The following is a 20,522-nucleotide window of genomic DNA, read 5'->3' as shown; positions in this document are numbered from 1 at the left end:
TCAATATTTTTTATAGAGAGATTACATTATATTAGAGACATTTTTTCTTGTTTTATTATGATGAGTATTAATTTTCATAGTAAACTATGTGCGCTACGACGAACTTCGTCTATTACCTATGCTTGAATAGGTGCATGTGCTTGTGCATACAAATTTGGCTTCTTGTTGATTAACTAAGAAACAGCTCGAGTTTTAAAAATTGTGTAGCTACTCCAACTCATCGATCTATGTCTCTATCCAGTTAACCAACCATAGGCACATAAACGGTAGTTTCCCATATAACAAAAATGAAATAAAAACCCCAAAGAGAATAAACACAGCCAAAACATTGCTATATACTGGCATATAGAGTAAAAAGTCAGAAATATAAAAGTTAAATAAAGATAAGATTTATAGATAAGAGGTGCGCCAAATTAACGACGGCGGCGGACGAGGTCCATAGTTTCACACTTAGTGACATCATTGTATCATCATTGACCAATGAGATTTATTATAAAGTGTTTCTATCATTGATCTTCATGCAGGCGCACCGTATGTCACGTTCATTCTATTCATCCACCAATCCTCGTTAGACGCCAACAACTTGCGTTCCCAACGCGTATCAACGTCACGATCTTGTAGAAGAAGCTGCGTAGGTTCCGTGAACCCTAAATTGGATTCGAAAAGTTACTTTCATCTTGCTGGAAAAGCAGTTGCAGTTTTGACTCTTATTTACAAACTGTACTTCCGACAATTATCTTTCCATTTAAAGGATGTTTTGTGTTTTAACCATATGATGAAGATCCAACTTCTGACTTTTCTTTTGTACTCTGATGGGGACACAATCACGATGGACGATCTTATAGCGTAATATTCGAATGTGAAAACATTTGATTTGTCACCACAAGTTGACTACGTACGAAGTAAGTCTGTGATTTATTATCTCCTTTTCTCACAAATACAGTCTTATGATAAGTTGATAACGATTTAATTATCTGGAACGTGTCAATTATTTTGTTTGTATGTTAATAATTTTGCATATGGAGACGTATATACAACAAAATCGGTGGACGGCAAAGAGAAAACAATAATAGTATAAAAATGGTATCACGAATTTATATTTGTAGGGTTACAACAAAGAAATATCAGAAAATAATCTGTAACGGGTCCACCAGTAAAAACTCAGGAATATTGATTAGGCAGGTAACTAACCTCACATGTTCTTGCTGGACTTGAGTAGTAAAAATTATTCCATCCGACTGTTCCTTGAAAATAAGATTTTTTAAAATTTTAAATTTTTTTATCGTTCCAAAAAGATAGATTTTCTATATTGTTAAGGTATTTTTTTATATTTTTGATAAACATTAATTAAAAATATTTGAATTGATTAAATTTTATTGGTAAAAAATTATTAAAAAATGTTTGATAAAGTAAAACCAAATTAAATTATAAATATTTATTAAATTTTTAATAAACGTGCATGAAAAATTTTACTTTCGGAAACCTGAAGATATATTTCAATTTAAACTCTACGTTCTCTTCTGACACATTTCATTTTTTTCCTATTACTATAAAGACCAAAAAGTATTTTAAAATGTAATTTAAAAAAAAAAGGAAAATTAAAGGCATTTCCGTGACCCAACCTCACAGGCGGCTCGAAACGACGTCGTCCTCTGAACTTTTGTTTTTATGCTATGCTTTTGGATCCGCCGCTATCTTCAGCAATTAAAAGTTGGACGCAGAAACTCAGAAGAAGAAAAAAAAAAAGACGATAAATATCCATTAATCATCTCTCTCTCTCTTCTCTGTTCACCGTTCTTCTTCTTCTTCTTCTTCAGTACAAACCTCCTTTCTTACATCCTCAAGCTCTTATCTCCTCCTCCTTAGTTTTACACAACAAAGAACCATACGAGAGGAGAAAGAAAGATTAAATACAAGTTGACGTTGAAGACAAGACAAGGAAAGTTCGTAGCTTTCATGGATTCAAATCATCTCTACGACCCGAATCACACACCTTCTACCGGGTCGGGTCTTCTTCGCTTTCGTTCAGCTCCAAGCTCTGTTCTCGCCACTTTCGTTGCCGACGACGACGACGAGAGCGGACTTGACTCCGACAGGTTGCTTTCAAGATTCGCCAGCTCTAATGGTCCCAGCGAGTTCGAGGCTAAGTCCTCTGTCACCTCTGTTTCATACGCCGCCACTCTTCCTCCGCCGCCGCAGCTGCCTGAGCCGTCGGGATTTCTCGGTTTGCCGCCGCATTATCCGAGACAGAGCAAGGGGATGATGAACACGATTGGTTTGGATCAGTTTCTCAATGATCATCACGCCAAACCTGTTGAATCAAACCTTCTCCGGCAAAGCAGCTCTCCGGCGGGGATGTTCACGAACCTAACTGCTCAAAACGGTACCGTTTCTCTCTGTTTCGCTCCGTTTCGGTCTGTTCACTCTGTTTCACCGTTTCACTCTGTTTCGCTCTGTTTTGCTCTGTTTCACTCTGTTTCACTCTGTTTTGCACTGTTTCACCGTTTCACTCTGTTTCGCTCTGTTTCACTCTGTTTTGCTCTGTTTCGCTCGGTTTCACTCTGTTTCTCCGTTTCGCTCCGTTTCGCTCCGTTTCACTCTGTTTCGCACCGTTTCACTCTGTTTCGTTCTGTTTCACTCATTTTAGTATTTATTTAAAATTTTGGAATTTTATCATTACCAAACTAATTATCCTCTTAACTAAGGTTTGGCGCAGAAACCATAAAGTTTGGCACTTTATGACCCCACCAAACTCTCTTTTCTAATCGCAGGTTATGGCTCAGTGAGGAGTTTGATGAACTACGAAGAAGACGAACAGAGTCCATCTAGTTCCAATGAGTTAAGACGCCACAATAGCCTCTCTTCAAGGCCACCTTCTTCTCTGGGAATGCTCTCTCAGATACCTGAAATCGCCTCTGAAAGTAGTTTTCAATATAACCATTGGAATGATCCAGCCAGCTTCATCGATAACTTGTCATCTCTCAAAAGAGAAACAGAGGACGACGGCAAATTGTTCCAGGTATATACTCGGTTCTCGACCCGGTTTAATACTACCAAACCGGTTTAGAGTTACTGAATGATGTTTAAGATTATATTATAACAGAATGGAGAGTCTGGAAATCGAATGCATCACTTGAGTCTACCTAACGCATCATCTACAACCTCGGACATGGTTTCAGTGGATAAGTACATGCAGCTACAAGACTCTGTTCCTTGTAGGATTAGAGCCAAACGTGGTTGCGCCACACATCCTCGAAGCATTGCTGAACGGGTAATAATTTTGAACAATGCGTTTATAGTCTGTGAAGTCTAATACTTGGAAACAAACTCTTTTGTTACTCTTGTAAAGGTAAGAAGAACAAAGATAAGCGAACGAATGAGGAAACTACAAGAGCTTGTTCCTAATATGGACAAGGTATACTAATGGGTTTTGATCATAAACAAATCGTTTTCTCTTGCATTGAACCGGTTTTAATGTTTTTTAGTATTTTTGTTACAACAGCAAACGAATACTGCGGGTATGTTGGATTTAGCTGTGGATTACATCAAAGATTTACAAAGACAGTATAAGGTAACCTACTGATCATTTTGAACCCAAAAAAAAAAAAACTGAAAGACAGGTTTAAATGTAAATCGGTTGAACTTTTCTGTTGGTTTACACAGATTCTGAATGAGAACAGAGCTAACTGCAAGTGTATGAACAAGGAGAAGAATTTGATATAGCTTGCAACAAGGTGTGTGTGTGTATATAGAACTAAAGAAAGCAATGAGAGAAAGGATAAGAAAGAAACAATGTACTCTTGAATTTTTTTTTTAGCCGAAACATAGCAAATTGTCTTATGTAAGCTCCTAGAAAAAAATTGCTTATGCTTTTAACAAATGCTAAGCAATAATATAGGAATCCAATCATTTCTCTTTTCTTTTTTGTTTTCTCACATCTAAGTAAAGATGCAGAATCTAGTAATCCAAATTCCAACTATGAAAACTAAGAACAAGTACAACAACAAAGAGTGCCATGATCTAGTTTCCAAAACAGACTTCTCTTACAACTTCACTATAGTTGAAAGCTTCATTGTGGCTATGTTACAAGAGTCACTAACAGTGGAAGCTGAAAGCCTCATTGAAAAGACTCGGTGGGACTATAAAAGTTGGATTGTTGCATTGAAAGGGCGCAACATGTGCTTTGTGGCTTATTGGTGTGCGTTGATTCTTGCTTTTCACCCTCTGAAATGTAGGAGATGGCTAATGAATTGGGCCAGCCATTTGAAAGAATCAAAGTCTTATGAGCAAATTATCAAGATAGACGGAATTAAGGCTTATACTCAACATTCATTAACGTGTTCTCAACAACGAGGTGAGAGACTCCTTGATCAGAAGACGTGTGTGACATCTTGATCTGTGATTTAATCTAATTACTACCATATTTCTTAAGAAATCTAATTTTTAGTTGTGAATACCTTTGATGACATTGTCAGGCAAGCCTTCAAATGAAGAAGTCAAACTTCCAAAACCAACAAATGACAGAGTAGCATACATTTCAAGATGATAAATTTAATTTTGATGCATAACCCATGTTGCTGTGTGATAATTCTACTAATTATAATGAGGTGTTAAAGACTAATGAGATTGCAAAGCGAAAGTGTAAACAAGGATGATGTATAATTTGTTTGAGGAAAAAATCGGGAAAAAATTGACAAAAGTTTTCTAGTCATGGAACACAAAATGACAAATGGAATCTAAGAAAGTGGAACTTGTTCTCTATGGCGTATTTGGTAGCAATGGAATTTGTAAAATTGTTATTTCAAATCTTAAAGAAAAGGAGCTAAAATTTGACATGTTCTTTAGTGGCATGTTATTGATTTTTAGATGAGATGTTGGAGGCCATAATAAGAAGTGGCATAATAGAAGTGAAAAAACAAAAACAAAGTAATATGATCTAAGATTTCTTCAAAGCATTAAGTAACAAATTGATGATATTCCAGCCATTTCAATTGAAGTTGCAAGGATTTCACTAAGCTGTAATTTTACAATTAAATATGCTAGAGATGTATTCTTGAGTGAGACAAACACTCCCCAAATGATTTGGGTAATCAAGATCCTTCTAAAAGGTAAAACCCTTTTTAGTTATTATTTTAAAATAACAGGAGACGATTCAGATTAAGTCTGTTGTTGCTGTTTCTAAGGTTACTTGTAGCCTTAAAGAAAGGATTTCTTTGTCCTTGCAAAGAGAGTATGATACGTGTTTCTCTTTGGCTGCTGGAGATGTTGATTATGCTACATTAGGATGGTTACTGAGTCTGGTCAGTTTTGTATTTGCTTTCTCAGATACTGATATCTTTTATATTCGTATTTACTATTGCTCGCAGCTTAATCCAAAACTAGTGTCAAACTTGTGGGCAGCACAATTGCAGCAATTTCCGATGAGCCATCAAAGATGAACACATGATATAATTTTTCGATTATGATTAGAAGATACAAATAGAGACAAACCTAATGGTGAAAGACCATGATGTTTTTCTAATAAAAAAACTAAAATAAATCAGGTAATTAAAACTTATGAAAATGTGGAAACAAAAAAACTATATATTTTCTAAAGAAAATTAGACAAGTTTGCTAAAAAATTAAAATTAGGCAGTTTTTATTTATTGTTATAAATATAATAATTAATTTAAATATTTACATAAATTTCATAAAATATAATTTAAGAGATGTCAATCAAATTATAATAATCAGATAGCTAGAGAATCTTTGTTTTTTGGGTCAAGCTAATAATAAAATTTTCCAAAGATTGCATACTATATATTTAGTTAGACTGATATTTAATTTTGAAATAAACCAAGTAAAAAAGGTGGTAAATACATTGCCGTATACTTTCTCTGAGACGGATGATAAAATAGAAACTCAATGATTTTAAAGTCGTTAAAAATTAAATCAATAGAAAATTTAACAATTATTTTACATAAAAACTTAAATAATCCAAAATATTTTTTTTGGATAAAAACTAAGGTTTAATTTATTTCTAACTCATACACATTAATCTATAATTTGGAATATACATACAACAAACTATGAGTTCTAATATGGCAATAACACAGCTCAGAACCAAAGCAACGCATGGCTGGTGGAATCGGGCGCCACCACACCACCTTTTAGTATCTTTGTTTCGTTTATAGTGATGTTCATGTTGAATTAAGTGTTTTTTTTTAACTGTTTACGACGCACTTCCCTTACTTATCATTACATTTCACAAAGTTGATCACTTTTTGATCAAACATCAGCAATTGATTGGTATTTTTTCGAATGATTCGCGTATTGATTGTTAATCTGAGCACAAGGAGCAAGTTTACAGTGAATCACCAGTTCTTCCAATTCTGACATAGCTAAGACTTGTTTTAATTTATAATAAGTTTTTTTTTGTATAGACAATATTAGTGAGTAATGTGAAATGTTTTCTTTGACAGCTTATTAATTCTCAGAAGGAGATCTTGGACGCTTTTACATCTCATCAGAAGAAAATGATTGAAGCTTTACTGGACTTGCAAACTAAGATTGCAAAGAATGATGAAGTGAAATCTCTTCGGAGAGCATAGAGAGAAACTTAAAGCTATTGCTGAACCATTATTCAAGAAACTTTTAGTTGCATTATAAAAAACAGATGTAATTGCATTCTATCATGTGGAGGCATAAAATCATTTTTTTAGTTCCTAAGAAGTAAGAATAATAATCTTGTATGATTTTAAGATAACAGAGGCTTACGTAGCCTCACGGTTAACTATGTCATATAAAAAATAATTTAACAATTATTTCTCTTATAATAATCCATACTTGATATTTTATAGAATGTCACAATTGTTGTTTGTTTTCTTTACAATGAGAATCTAATTAACAAGATTCGTCAATGAGCATAATAAATACAAAGCATACTTCAAGAACTGAATCAATAAACCTGCAATGGATCTTCAACTAAGCACTAACCTTCTCCTCATCACATCCTTCGTTTTTGCTTTCATGCTTAATGCTTTCTTCAAATGGTTCTCCTCTAAGAAGCAGAGTTCAACGGCTGCGACAAAGCTGCCACAGAGCCCTTCAGCTTTACCATTGATTGGTCACCTTCATTTGATAGGCAAAGTGCTGCCTGTCTCATTCCAGAGCCTAGCTCGCAAGCATGGCCCACTCATGGAGATACGTCTCGGTGCTTCTAAGTGTGTTGTAGTCTCAAGCTCTTCGGTGGCGAGAGAGATCTTCAAAGACCAAGAGCTTAATTTCTCCTCGAGACCTGAGTTTGGTTCTGCTGAGTATTTCAAGTATAGAGGGTCAAGGTTTGTCCTAGCGCAGTACGGTGATTACTGGAGGTTCATGAAGAAGCTCTGCATGACCAAGCTTCTCGCTGTTCCGCAGCTTGAGAAGTTCGCTGACATCCGTGAGGAGGAGAAGCTGAAGCTGGTCGAGTCTGTGGCCAAGTGTTGCGGAGAAGGGGTGCATTGTGACTTGAGTAGCCTGTTCGTGAGTTACACCAACAATATCATCTGCAGGATGGCGATGAGCACGAGGTGTTCGGGTACTGATAATGAAGCAGAGGAGATTAGGAAGCTGGTGAAGACATGTTTGGAGCTTGCGGGGAAGGTCAGCGTTGGAGATGTGTTGGGACCATTGAAAGTACTTGATTTTTCAGGGAACGGGAAGAAGTTAGTAGCTGTGATGGAGAAGTATGATCTGCTTGTAGAGAAGATCATGAAGGAACGTGAGGCAATGGGGATGAAGAAAGAAGGTATGAGAAAAGACATTTTGGATATGTTGTTGGAGACTTACAGAGACCCAACTGCTGAATTGAAGATAACGAGGAATGACATGAAGTCTTTCCTGTTGGTATGTTTCCCTCTCACCTGCAACTAGTCCTTGGATTTTAAACCAACCATACCCGCCGAACCAAACCGAAATTTTGGTTAGTTTGGTTTGGTAGGTTTTCTAAAAAATTGGTTTTTAGTTCAATTCGGCAATGGTTAAAACCCGAACCCAACTAATCAAATTTCGAACCAAAATACTCGAACTAACCAAACTTATCCAAATTTTTTTAACAAAATTAAACCGAAATTAAATTTTTTTGTAGGATTTTCAAAAACCTAACAAACCGAATACCAAACCGAACTTTATTTCGGGTGGATTTGGTAAGATTTATGTTGAACCGAATTAACCAAACCCGCAAGCCTACCTGCAACAATTAGAATCCAATTTTCAGCTTTGATGATTCTGATATGATACAACTGAATATTCTTTAGGATGTTTTCATGGCGGGAACAGACACATCAGCAGCAGCAATGCAGTGGGCAATGGGGGAACTAATAAACAATCCACAAGCGTTCAACAAGTTAAGAGAAGAGATTAATACCATTGTTGGAAGCAAAAGACTAGTCAAAGAATCAGACGTTCCTAACCTCCCTTACCTCCGAGCTGTCCTAAGAGAAACTCTGAGGCTCCACCCTTCAGCTCCTCTGATCATAAGAGAATGCGCAGCGGACTGCCAGGTGAACGGGTGTCTTATCAAGTCAAAAACACGTGTGCTAGTAAACGTCTATGCAATCATGAGAGATCCAGAGCTGTGGAATGAAGCAGAACAATTCATACCCGAGAGGTTTCTAGAGAGCTCTCAAGAGAAGATAGGTGAGCATCAGATGGAGTTCAAGGGGCAGAATTTTCGTTACCTTCCGTTTGGGAGTGGGAGAAGAGGATGTCCAGGAGCGTCTCTAGCCATGAACGTGATGCATGCAGGTGTGGGTTCGTTGGTGCAGCGCTTTGACTGGAAGTGTGTTGATGGAGAGAAGGTTGATCTGAGTCAAGGTTCTGGTTTTGCTGCTGAGATGGCTCGACCGCTTGTCTGCAATCCTGTGGATTGCTTCAACACTTTCTAAGTGCCTGTTTCTATAAGACGTCCCAAGATGTATCTGTAATTCTGTACCATTTTCAAGGCTCTTTTCAATAAAACTTATCCGGCAACTTTACTGCCTGCAAGGTGACTAATGATCAATGGTGATGGGGGATGTCTCAGTCACTGTAGAGTTCTCTTGATCTGTTGTTCCTCTTCAGAGATTGCTAGCTCCTATGACATTTGAAGTTAACTGCACAGCACCTTCTCTAACTAACTCCTAAAGATCATATTCTTGCAAAACATCATGCAATCTCTTCTTTTTAATTGTTGACTTTTTTTCTCAACTGTTATAAGCAGATAACAACTTTGTTCAATACCATATGTTTGTAACTACTTCAAAATTCAAATATTTAAAGATTTTTGTGTTCCTTAAGCATCTACATACAAACAGGTGGAAAATCTGAATCAATCATTGTTGTTTTCTTGTCTTCAGCTTGGAGGAAACAGCTTCTCTGCTTGGTCCGGGAAGAATGTTATGAACAACAAAGCACCTGCAAGTTTCAACAAACTCTTGTTCATAAACCAGAAGAGAAGATCAAACAACAGACTCTATAGTAGATTTTACTTACAGACGAGCACTGTTCCTAAGACAGCTGAGATCTTTCCTTGAATTGTGATAAGCCCTGCCTTGCCTGCATTCTGCAACTCGGTTGAACCAACCGATTCAAATGTCCCTAATGACACAGCAACCAGAAAAAATCTACTTCAAATTCCTGAATTTAACAGATTGTAGATGAAGCTAAATGGGATCTAACCTGGTTTTACAGATTGTAGCCCTGATGTTACACAAGCTATGTTATCGTAACCCGCTTCCTCCAATCTACTAGCTGCAGCTGCCGATCTTTTCAAAGATCGACAAAGAAACTTTAACATTCTCTTCATAGATACATGTCTCAGTGAATGCAGAGTTTGTTCCACTAACCTGAGACCTTCTTGGCAAACCAGTAATAGTTTGCTATCCTGTGAAAACTCATTTCTAACGGCTTTAACGAACTCTGGATTCAGCTTTGTGAAAGGCAAACCAAAGAAGAGCCCTGAGAAGTTGTTGTGCACTGTCCTCTTTATTATGGTCCCTGCAATTTCATCAAAGACAGTATCACTTAGTGCCTCGAGTCTTACTGTTCTGTTCAAGTTTAGGAGGGCTTGAGTTTCTTACCAAGATCGTTGTCTTCGTTGAAAATGAAGAGAGGGATATGGTGGCAAGACTTTATATGAGCTCTCTCGAACTGAGTCTTGTCTCTCACATCCACAACCTTGTAACCTTCCGCCGCTATCAACTTCTTTGCTTCCTCTGCATTCACAAACTTCACCTCCGCCGCGATTCTCAGGTTTCTCCGGCGGAGAACGTTACCAGAGACACTCTTTCCCGACCAGCTCACCGCTTTCAACCGCCTTGCGCCGAGATTACTGCTTCAGAAACCAAAAACAGTTTCAAGAAAGGAGTAAAGCTTTCAGATGAAGGAAGTAGCTTTTACCTGGTGAAGTAAAGAGCCGTAGGGCCAGGGCTAACGATCCCCGCCATTGATGCAGAAGTCTCGAGAGAAAGAGAGAAAAAAACTCGTCAGCGATGTGATAGTCACACAAGGACAAGAAGTCAAGAACCATTTAAGATTAGACATAGCACAAGAGAATTTAAGATAGCCAATGAGCTGTTGCCACGTATTCAACTCAGCCTTGACATGTAGATTTTCTAGTGTGCTTTAGCCACGTTCAGATAGAACAGACGCAAGTACATGTCTGATAACTTTAACATTTTGAAAACAAAGTTGATTTTTTATTGCAAGGAAAAGTTCAGACAAAAGATGTAAGTCACTCTCCATAAACACAGGAGGAAACAAGAGCAATTTTATATCTCCAGAAACAAAACAAAAAAATAGAGAGGACAGGGAAGAGAGATGATCTCAAGAGCCCATGATAAGCAGATGCAGAGCTTTATTAAGAGTTCCGAACGCCAAAAGAGAGATCAAGCATCAGCTTTAGCTGTTTTCTCAACGGGAGCGTAAGGATAATACTCTCTGCCGTTGTCTACTCTTGTGGTCTGACCTCCAGAGTCAATCAAAGCAGATGTAACCGCTAGTGTTGCACCTGCAGCTATCGCTGTTGGGATGCTCCTTGCTACGTCAAAAAAAAAAACGAAACCATATCAGTTCCAACCAAACTACTTATCATTGAGACAAAACTCATACACTAACCAAAGAATGAAAGAGCATTTTTACCTCTATAGCCAAGGACAGAAGCTCCAGCAACAAACCCACCAATAGCACCATTGAAAAAATCTCTCTTGCCTCTATAACCCTGAACCACCTGCTCAACACCGATGTAAACTCCTCCAATGGCGGCGAAAGTGAGCCCGTGAGTTCCCATCATCTTCAGGGTTCTGATGAGCCCCGGAAGAGCCACGTTCCTCTCCACCCTCGGAACGTCTTTCCACGTGGCCAAAATGGTTCCGTAGATGGTCCCGGCGGCGAAACCAGTCACGCTGCCTTTGATGGTCTTCATCATGGGGCCGTCCTCTTCTTCCAAGTACCTCATCTCAGCTGGATCCATTGTTTCTTCCTACGGTTCTAGACAATGCACAGACCAGCAAAACATTCATTACAGAACATAAAATCAAACAACAACAACAACAACAAAGATCAAACAATAAAACAACAACAAAGACCAAACAACAAAACAACAACATCAAAGATCAAACAACAACAACAACAACAACAACAAATATCAAACAACAACAAAGATCAAACAAGAACAACAACAACAAGGATCAAACAACAACAACAACAACAAAAACAACAAATCCAGGTTTTGACCCATTCCAAAATCGTGAACATCATTAGTAAGAAAGATAATCATCATGGGTATCATGTAGAGAAGCAAATGGATTGGAAGAACACAAAAAGTTTGAGACTTTGTTGATGCAAAGGAAGAACCCTAATTTGAGAAGCTCATCGAAGTCGTGATACAAGAACGAGAGATTGGAGTCAATCAGTGAAAAACAGATGAATGTTACGTAATGAATCATACAAGGATCGAGAAAGGTCTAACCTTTTTAAGGATTCGAGAGACGAATGACGAGATTAGCGATTCAGTGGATGAAGATCAAAGATGTGTTCTTTGTTGTTCTTCAGGAGACGAGACGAGACTGTAGTGCTTAGAGAAAGCCTGATTACAAACTTGGGCCTATGAGGCCCGTTAAATAAGCCCATTAAAACCGTATAAGCTAGGAATTTAAGCTGTTTGAGTCTGAGAAAAAGCTGGTGAGCCTGACTAGTGAACTGTCTTGGCTATGGATAAGCTATAAGGCTAAGCGATGATGTAATATTCTAGCTAGTAGCTCATACTTTGATTCACTAGGATGATTATATTAGAGCTACATCCTTTGGAAGAGATCTTAAGTTGTAGATGGACTAATCAATTTATTATCAATTAGTTTTTAGTTGAAAATATCAATTTAATATGTTATCAAAATCCGATCCACGTAATCCTATCCAATCAATTATTGATCCATTCCTAAGTTGGTTCATCGATTATTTCTGCAAAGAACATTGTCCCATATCAAAAGTTAAGATAATACAATCCAATTATCACTAATCGGTTTTAAGTTAAAAACATTTATATATATATATAGAGAGAGAGAGAGAGATTATATATAGATCAATATATGAAACATTTATGTGATATTGATGGTCATAATGCTCAAAATTATCTCTTAAGTTGAGGAGAGAACAACAACAAAAGAATAATAACAAAAGCCATTGTCTGGTTTAATAATAGCATATAACAGGAAAAAAAAATGAGATATTGCAAAGAGTAGTCTACTTTTTGAGGCAAAGTGACTCAGAGAGACCAGTTGTTATGGTGTGAAGAAGAGTCATAAGCCCTTGTGTTCTCATCTTCCATGTACTGCCTCCTATTTTGATGTTGATGTTGATGATGATCAGATAACTCGAACTCACCCATTGTCGTATCTGTCTCGGTGAACCGGGCCAAGTTCAAAACAGGAGACATATCATTCGGACAGTTATTATCATCGTCCTTGAACACCCAAGGCGGGTTCAGATACTGATGCTGGCTAGGTGCAGGTGGTGGCTGAGCCATTGTAACCGTCATAGGACCAAAACCTGAAGAAGTTCTCCATGTGTTGTTGTTGTTGTCGTCGTCTTGTGGCTGATGTGGATTTGACAGAAGAGAGAGAGCACAGTTTGATTCACCGCCAATACCCTTGTAGCTCTCTGGTTTAGTGTCCATAATCTCTGGAGATGAGAAGCTTATCCCTCCTCCTCCACTTACTGATCCTTGACTAAACACGTCCATTGGATTGATCTGCCATGATGGTGCTGCCACTGGCCGCCTCATTACTCTTGTATCCAACGTTCTTGAACTCGTCCAACTCATATCTTGGGAACCAAGAAAGCTCCCATTCATTGTAGTTTCAGCATTTCCTGTCCCCAAAACATTGTGAAACATATACACATCTTAGGTTTAGTTTACAAGTCATCTTATTATGTTAATATTTTTTTTTTTGAAAAAAATCTTATTATGTTGAATTTCATTGGCTAAAATCAATTAATTGATAATAAATAGATTGGCTCTAACCATTTATATATTAGTCTATTACTTCTCCAAATGTAGGACTTTCATTCGTTGATTAACATAACAGGTTTAAGGATCTAACCGTAAAGGGAAGGTGCTATCCTCCCATAACGAGAAGACAACACTGAGAGAGACGCAGGCTGTGGCTTCCTCCGTCGCTCATTATGACCAGCGAGTCTCCTACGGCAACTCCTTTTCTCTAGGTCAAATTCTTGAAGCTGATGAAACCTATATGTCATATTGATTCAGTCCGTGTTAACTTCTAAGGAAAGCAACATATAACCCCAAAAACGTTCCAAACACATAAGGTCGTCTTAATGGATTCTATAAGTCAATAAGGTTATCTTGATTCTGAATCTTATAATTAACCACACACACACTGTAACATAGTTTTTTTTTTCGTTAAGTTACACTGTAACATAGTTTCTTGAGTGTTCACGTCATTGATGCCATGGTACCAGTTTTGTCCCCCTCAATAATGATACGACCTAAAGAAGCAAACATAAGGGCAATAGGGTTTCTTATTGTCCATTCATTTCATATCCCTTTAGATTGGATTTTCTTAGAAAGACAAGTCAAAAAAATAAAAGACAAGCATATAGAAGTACACGTAAACATATTCCCAAAAAATGAGCCCCAACGAGTCCAACAAACACAAGACCAAGTTACAAAACACTAAGCTGTAAAGTTAAAAGTGAAATCCTCCAAAGACGTTAAAGCCAAGAAAAAGCATATGACACTGACAATCTACACAAAAAGATAGCTAAAGCCTTTGGATTTGATTCACAGAGAGTCTTGGCCGGCAATAAGTGCCGGTTGCTTATTTTTTATGTAATTAATGTTCTATACACAACTAAAATTATCATATAATATAGTGATGTTATATACTGATTGTTCATTAATTTGCCTATGTTCAGGACCAGGCATGTGGATAATGGCAAAACAAATAAACACGAGAAGTAAAGGGTAGAATAGGGAGAAAGAAGGAAATAAAGAACCTGCTGCACTGTTGACAAAACCTCTGTTCGATACCACCAACAATGACTCTAGGTGTTTTAGAGTGCATTCCACAAACTCTGTGCCTCAAGTAGTAGCCCTTTGCATTGGTTAGATCCACTCCACAGCCTTCCACTTGGCACCTTGGTATCTGACTTGATTGGCCCGACCCGCCTCCACGAACCCTTCTGTTTGACCCGCCAGAGGAAGAAGACCCACCTCCAGCGTCCTCGAAGTAGATCTTCTGCCCAAACATGAGCCCTCCACTGAAAGAGGATGACTCATTCGATGAACCACCGGACTCTGCCTGACCAGGACCAAGACCCTGACCCGAGTTGGAACCCATATTCATATTTGTTTCCTTTTATTCAGACAGAAAGAGAGTACTTGCTTATCATTCTCTCTCTCTCTCTCAAACCTAACTGTCTTGGTTTGAAGAAAGGACGAAAGGGGAAGAAAGTAAACAAGAGAGAGAGAGACAATAGAAGCATAAAAAAGAGACGAGAGTGGCGATAGACAAAGACAGTAAGTAAAATGGTACGGACAAAGACTAGACTGTTGTTTGTTAGAGAGAGATGTAGCAGTTTCCAATCTTGGAGTTAGAAGAAACTTGAGGCAAATGAACATTGGAGAGGTCTTTCATCATGTACAGATCTTTTTATTATTATTTTTACTTTCTACTGTTCACGTTTTCAACTTTTTTATAGATTTTTTTCGGTTCAATTATTTGACAAGTTAAACGCATTTCTTTCTCTTTTTTATTTCAAATGAATAAATAAATGCATGTTTTTCTTTTGGTCCACCATTGGCATTATGAGGTTGGCAAATAATAAACGGAGATGATATTTTGGGTTTCTGAACACCAAAATCTACCACAAATTTGACTTGGTTTTGAACTAAGATCTGAGCTGAACGTTTATCAAACCAAAATCAACGGAATAGTATTAAATAGAGTACTCAAAATAAATTTTTATCAACCAATTGTAGTGAAAATTATCCCAACCAACCAAACCGAACCAAAATATCTTTCAACTAACCCCGTTATATATTCCGTTTTTAGATAGTAGTTACATGATTCGCTTGCTTGCGGCCACATATTTTTTAGGAAATGAAATCTTTATTTTTGTTTTGGAATTGATTTTGACACGTTAAGTATGCATGTTTGAAAGAAAATCATTTGAATATACACTAAAAGTAAGCTGTTAGAAAATAGATTTAAGGAGGTTAATTATGAGATCGGTTTAAGTTTTTATATAGCTTAAAACCTTATTCTTTAGAAGTGAGTATGTAAATGATCAACAGTAGAAAATGTAAAAACTTATTCAGTTACAAAATATCGGATAAGAACTTGTATGATCGGTGTAAAAAAAGTTTAAGATCATCTCAGCATGAATATGGGATGTATTGACTTCACGTTATAATGAGCGAAACACACTCATATGAACGTCAAACCTAGGTTGCGGCCTTTAAGTATTCATTGTATACCATCATACTACTAGACAAGCTCGACAATTTAGGTTTTTTTCAACGCAATACAATAACAAAGTACTCATCCTATTCACCGCTTGCCCCATGCTAGCTTCTTTTAGACCCATATTTTCTCTCCTTATGCATACTTTTTCTTGAGTTATTAACACTGGAGAGCAGTTTTCATATTTTTATTACAACATAAGGCAGTTCCAGCTATCAAAATAGTTTTTACTGGTTGTTTACCTGGATGCCCCCAACTAAACATTAACTATAATAGCTTCCGGTTTTTTATTTGCTGGTCAATTTTTTTATTTTAAATTTTAAAAATAATAAAAACAGTACATTGCTTTTTATTTTCAGCCACATGTTTAATATTTTTTTTCTTATCCCTTTCACTCTAAGCTATGTAAGAAGTATGGTGAATAAATTTGAGAACATCACGCCGGAGTTTAAGATTTGTATGACGACAGAGACTGTACGCTGAAGATGACGTCACAGAGGAAGCATATTTCCTCAGTTCTGTTGCGAAAACAATTTGTTGAGCCATGAAGAAACCCTACGGATACGCAAGCGTGGGCATGAGCTGGCTAGATTGCTCCGCCGGGAAGGATATTGATTTGAAGATGGGAGTTGGTGCGGCGGCGCTTTACACATGGCTAAGCTACGGCGAGAATTAATTCTGATGGGGTTTCATCCGCAAGATCTATGATATATATTGGCTCAGCTGCTCCTCACAACGCTTATCTCCGCTATTGGTTTCCTTAATCCTCCGGTGGTGAACGATGACTTAACCGAATCTCTCGGGATTCTTCCATTCCTCTGCATCATCCCCTTCCATGCCCTTTATTTGTTCTTAATCTAGCACATGTTTAACATGCGATCCTGGTTTACATGTCCACGTGTACACTTGTACAAAAGTTGGTGTGTATGCATGTCTGAGGGTTGAGTTGTACACATTATACTAGAGTTTGTGGGTACATGCACGTGTACACTTAATTTTTATTATCCACATGTACAATGAGTTATTAAAATCCACATGTACACCGATTTTCAAACATCAGCGTGTACACTTTATTAGTAACATGCTCTTATCGGAAATGGATGTACATCTTGTAGACACAACATCAGCTGCTGAGACAGAAACATGTGTGACTACATTCCAATGCATATAATTTTTCTCATACCAGGTGAAACAAAAAGATGTAGGACTATAAGCTCAAGACTTTTCATATATCAGCAAGAAGTTCATCGATACCAAGCTTACAAAAGCGATAAACTCAAGTTGAAGAAACAATAAGGACCAATGTATTAGGTCGGACTCAACAACAAAAACACAGTAATTATTCGATGTTTTCACTGATCCTAAATCAGTAGAAACTTATACCCGAAACCCAAAAACTCAATGAAATGAGCGTTTATGGCTACATCGCTCTAGGCTGCCTAAATATGTTTCCAACTTTACTAAACAAACCCATGTAATGTATGTTCTTCAATATGTAAACAAATTTTCCAGACAGACACAAATTAAAAGAGAACAACCATAAATTATAATAGTGTACGATAAAGTATAATAGCTTACATGTGTACATAAAATATGGTGGTGTACATGTGTACGAGAAATATGATAGTGTACATATGTAAAACAACCATAAATTAATCAAGCTAAGACCTACCATGAAGCTAGCATGAAATACACACATTAGTTATCAGAAGCTCTTAAACAAGGTGTGAAGGATGATATTTGGGTTCAGTCAGCTAGTAAAAGTACAAATCTCATTTGAAATTTCAACATGTACAATGTTTTAGTGATATATATGTGTATATCATTATACATATCCACATGTACAAAAGGGTGTGTGTGACCTGGTTGTACATCGGTTTACATATCCACATGTACAAAAGGGTGTTCAGCCTTTCTTCCTTACATATTGTCCACCTAAGTGAATTCTTCCTGTGAAGATAAAACAAAACAAAAAAAGTGTGTATGAATTGACAGAATAAATGTAAAAAGATAGCAGAATTTAATTATCATGATTAAAATGTTTGAGCCAAAATCAGAGAAAAAATATGTGTATCTGTAAATGTTTGGGGCAAAAATCATGATTAATTAAAAGCTAAAGGACCAAATCGCAGTAAAAAGAAAGTCGGATCAATCATGTTCAACGATTGCGACTAAACATATATTGATCAAGAATGAACTCCGGTGTGATTCGCCGGCGGTCACATAGTATTAACAAAGCGCAAGGGCGGAGAAGAAGACTTATACAATGCTCTCACAATGGCTTGGAGCTTTGATTGTGGTGGATAGGAGCTTCATGGCGGTTTCAATCGTGGAGGAGGAGAGCTTCTACTAGGAGTTTATCGATCCTTCTCCTTGCCGGAATCGTGGAGGAGGAGAGCTTCGTCATCTACATTAAAGTCTCCACCGTTGACGTTGTCGTCGTATACACCACTGTTACACCAACACCAGAAATACAACTTGACATATCTTAAAAGATAGATTGAGTAATGGAGACAATGATTAAATACCAATCTTTTTTAAAAAAATATATGAAGAATCAGATTTTAATTTAGAAAAAATGAAGAAGAAGACGAAGAAGAAATATAGAGAGACCCACTTTGTCTCTGGTGAATTTTGATCATTAGATTAATAAATGAATGAATGGTTGTGGTTAAATCCCACATTAAAAAAAAGAAATAGATATTAAGTGTAATTAGCGTATAACAGTTGATTACAAAGTTATTGAGTTAGTTCCTAACTGAAAATAAGTTTGGTTAGGAAAAAGTTCTTTAGTAGCATAAACTACCCCACTATGTAATAAGAAATTCAAAACTGCCAAGCGGTGTAATTATTTCCTTTTTCTTCATCTTTTTTTTGCTAAGAGCATACTTTTCTTCTTGACAAATGTGTGTTATCATTCTCTCATACGCATAAGTTATTGATTCAGCGCTATCTACAGTTTCTAGCTCACATAAATCGTTCTCACCTACAGTTTTATTATCAGGCCGCTCGCATCTAAAAAGCGTCAATTATTAACTTTAAAAACCTATATGGTCCACTATAACTTTCTTGTGCGTCTACATTATATGGATTCGATGTGTTACGATAGGAGTTCTAGTTCGATGGTTCTCCTTAAAGTGGACATCCATAATTAAATGAGATGCTGATGTGTCATGTGGTGATGTAAGTTCTTTTGGGTCATAGGTAATGTAATACTCCCTCCGTATTGTTATAAATGACGTTTTAGAGTCTTTGTTTTGTGTCAAATTATTTGACGTTTCCAAACTTTTATGCATATTATAGTGACTTTTGACTTTATTTACCTTTACACTAATGGTTATGATCGAGAGTATTTTCACACTAAAACAACGATAAATAAGGATAGAACAGACAATATAATAACTTCTGTGCAATCTTCTGAAACGGTCATGTGATGTACGTTTTTCTGGGTCATAGGAGATGTAAGTTTAATTAAAAGCTGCGTTTAATTTGTTGAGAGCATCTTATCTGAGACAAGGGAGCAATCTTGAGACTTGCATAGAACGTACCCAACTTCACAAATCTTGATAATCTGATTTTTCTGTACTTAAATTAATGACTTTTTGGTCTTCAAATGCTGTTATTCTTCATAGATTCTATACTCAGCATTGGGAACCACAAAGCAAGTGCCGAGGAGTTCAGAGTTCTATAAATACAGGGTTTCTTACTTTTACAAATAAAATAACCGTAGTAGTTAGAGAGTAGCGAATATGGTAAAAAATATGATTGTGAATTTTTAATTATAGTGATTTTAAAGGTTAAAAAGTTAAAATATTAACGACTGAAATATGAGCAGTACATTTATTGGAACACAACAAAAGATGTGACACTTCAAGGAAACTAGCTGGTGTCGGCAGGTGTGCAAGCAACACAATAAATATACTCCCTCATTTTTTTAATATAAATCATTTTAGAAAATTTTTTATGTTTCAAATTATACGATATTTTCGATTTTCTATGTAAAATTTATTAACATTTAATGTTATATGATCAATGATAATATACCTTCTATTTTATTATTGGTTGATTTGTGGTTATGTAAATAATTAATAATGTTTTTGTTTAAAAAATATAAAAAATTAATGATTTTTTAATCTATGTGCACAATTCTAAAATGATTTATATTAAAACGGACAAAGAATATTACTACGTCTGTTTTCATTTAGTTGACGTTTCAAAAGATTGCACACAAATTAAGGAAGTTATTATATTGTCTGTTCTATCCTTATTTATCATTGTTTTAGTGTGAAAATACTCTCGATCATAACTATTAGTGTAAGTGACTAAGCACACAAAAAAAAAAAAAAAAAACTATTAGTGTAAGGGTAAATAAAGTCAAAAGTCACTATATTGTGCATAAAAGTTTGAAAACGTCAAATAATTTGACACAAAACAAAGATTCTAAAATGTCATTTATAATAATACAGAGGGAGTAAGCTATAACCAAAAGATGTTTTAATTATTTTGGATTTCGCTTTGTTTGCTTGTTTTTTTGTAAAT

At 36.5% G+C, this 20,522-nt stretch overlaps 5 protein-coding genes and 1 long non-coding RNA gene across 8 annotated transcripts; 2 read left to right on the top strand and 4 right to left on the bottom strand.

Annotated features, from left to right (window-relative positions):
* Positions 1-1,698: 1,698 nt before the first annotated feature.
* LOC106391731 (transcription factor bHLH130) lies at positions 1,699-3,922 on the top strand. The gene is made up of 6 exons (XM_013832433.3): positions 1,699-2,383; positions 2,772-3,019; positions 3,104-3,271; positions 3,350-3,415; positions 3,503-3,571; positions 3,664-3,922. Exons 1-6 carry the CDS (start codon positions 1,957-1,959, stop codon positions 3,721-3,723), a joined length of 1,038 nt encoding a protein of 345 aa, XP_013687887.1. The 5' UTR covers positions 1,699-1,956; the 3' UTR covers positions 3,724-3,922.
* A 1,714-nt stretch (positions 3,923-5,636) lies between these two features.
* On the top strand, positions 5,637-9,410 carry LOC106391732 (3,9-dihydroxypterocarpan 6A-monooxygenase). The gene is made up of 2 exons (XM_013832434.3): positions 5,637-7,866; positions 8,277-9,410. Exons 1-2 carry the CDS (start codon positions 6,952-6,954, stop codon positions 8,904-8,906), a joined length of 1,545 nt encoding a protein of 514 aa, XP_013687888.1. The 5' UTR covers positions 5,637-6,951; the 3' UTR covers positions 8,907-9,410.
* On the bottom strand, positions 7,473-8,936 carry LOC125585694. Its single transcript, XR_007322687.1, has 3 exons — positions 8,700-8,936; positions 7,810-8,594; positions 7,473-7,713 (listed from the first exon to the last, which is right to left on the bottom strand). It is a non-coding gene; the product is annotated as an uncharacterized LOC125585694 (long non-coding RNA).
* LOC106391733 (rhodanese-like domain-containing protein 9, chloroplastic) lies at positions 9,214-10,633 on the bottom strand. 2 transcript variants are annotated; one of them, XM_013832437.3, is made up of 6 exons: positions 10,399-10,633; positions 10,080-10,330; positions 9,846-9,996; positions 9,679-9,764; positions 9,493-9,597; positions 9,214-9,414 (listed from the first exon to the last, which is right to left on the bottom strand). In XM_013832437.3, exons 1-6 carry the CDS (start codon positions 10,443-10,445, stop codon positions 9,353-9,355), a joined length of 702 nt encoding a protein of 233 aa, XP_013687891.2. In that variant the 5' UTR covers positions 10,446-10,633; the 3' UTR covers positions 9,214-9,352. The 2 variants fall into 2 exon arrangements, with proteins under 2 accessions (XP_013687891.2, XP_013687890.2); XM_013832436.3 differs by having other exon boundaries at positions 10,080-10,333; positions 10,399-10,537.
* A 42-nt stretch (positions 10,634-10,675) lies between these two features.
* LOC111215131 (outer envelope pore protein 16-3, chloroplastic/mitochondrial-like) lies at positions 10,676-12,126 on the bottom strand. 2 transcript variants are annotated; one of them, XM_048755230.1, is made up of 3 exons: positions 11,969-12,126; positions 11,140-11,487; positions 10,676-11,038 (listed from the first exon to the last, which is right to left on the bottom strand). In XM_048755230.1, exons 2-3 carry the CDS (start codon positions 11,468-11,470, stop codon positions 10,887-10,889), a joined length of 483 nt encoding a protein of 160 aa, XP_048611187.1. In that variant the 5' UTR covers positions 11,471-11,487; positions 11,969-12,126; the 3' UTR covers positions 10,676-10,886. The 2 variants fall into 2 exon arrangements, with proteins under 2 accessions (XP_048611187.1, XP_048611188.1); XM_048755231.1 differs by lacking the exon at positions 11,969-12,126 and adding an exon at positions 11,854-11,940.
* Positions 12,127-12,583: 457 nt separating this feature from the next.
* LOC106391735 (squamosa promoter-binding-like protein 9) lies at positions 12,584-15,308 on the bottom strand. The gene is made up of 3 exons (XM_013832439.3): positions 14,515-15,308; positions 13,599-13,744; positions 12,584-13,365 (listed from the first exon to the last, which is right to left on the bottom strand). Exons 1-3 carry the CDS (start codon positions 14,862-14,864, stop codon positions 12,761-12,763), a joined length of 1,101 nt encoding a protein of 366 aa, XP_013687893.2. The 5' UTR covers positions 14,865-15,308; the 3' UTR covers positions 12,584-12,760.
* Positions 15,309-20,522: the final 5,214 nt, after the last annotated feature.

Source organism: Brassica napus, chromosome C4 (genome assembly GCF_020379485.1).
Source record: "Brassica napus cultivar Da-Ae chromosome C4, Da-Ae, whole genome shotgun sequence".
Lineage (NCBI taxonomy): Eukaryota > Viridiplantae > Streptophyta > Magnoliopsida > Brassicales > Brassicaceae > Brassica > Brassica napus.
This window is presented reverse-complemented; position numbering and strand designations above follow the sequence as displayed.

Coding starts and splice junctions, on each gene's coding strand:
- LOC106391731 (XM_013832433.3), top strand. CDS start 1,957: ATGGATTCAAATCATCTCTACGACCCGAATCACACACCTTCTACCGGG. Junction 3,416..3,502: donor TTGTTCCTAATATGGACAAG/GTATACTAATGG, acceptor TTGTTACAACAG/CAAACGAATACTGCGGGTAT. Junction 3,572..3,663: donor ATTTACAAAGACAGTATAAG/GTAACCTACTGA, acceptor TGGTTTACACAG/ATTCTGAATGAGAACAGAGC.
- LOC106391733 (XM_013832436.3), bottom strand. CDS start 10,445: ATGGCGGGGATCGTTAGCCCTGGCCCTACGGCTCTTTACTTCACCAG. Junction 9,997..10,079: donor CAACGAAGACAACGATCTTG/GTAAGAAACTCA, acceptor ATGAAATTGCAG/GGACCATAATAAAGAGGACA. Junction 9,765..9,845: donor GTTTGCCAAGAAGGTCTCAG/GTTAGTGGAACA, acceptor ATCTTTGAAAAG/ATCGGCAGCTGCAGCTAGTA.
- LOC106391732 (XM_013832434.3), top strand. CDS start 6,952: ATGGATCTTCAACTAAGCACTAACCTTCTCCTCATCACATCCTTCGTT. Junction 7,867..8,276: donor ACATGAAGTCTTTCCTGTTG/GTATGTTTCCCT, acceptor AATATTCTTTAG/GATGTTTTCATGGCGGGAAC.
- LOC106391735 (XM_013832439.3), bottom strand. CDS start 14,864: ATGAATATGGGTTCCAACTCGGGTCAGGGTCTTGGTCCTGGTCAGGCA. Junction 13,745..14,514: donor TTTTGTCAACAGTGCAGCAG/GTTCTTTATTTC, acceptor TATGACATATAG/GTTTCATCAGCTTCAAGAAT. Junction 13,366..13,598: donor GATAGCACCTTCCCTTTACG/GTTAGATCCTTA, acceptor TTTTGGGGACAG/GAAATGCTGAAACTACAATG.
- LOC111215131 (XM_048755230.1), bottom strand. CDS start 11,470: ATGGATCCAGCTGAGATGAGGTACTTGGAAGAAGAGGACGGCCCCATG. Junction 11,039..11,139: donor TTCTGTCCTTGGCTATAGAG/GTAAAAATGCTC, acceptor TTTTTGACGTAG/CAAGGAGCATCCCAACAGCG.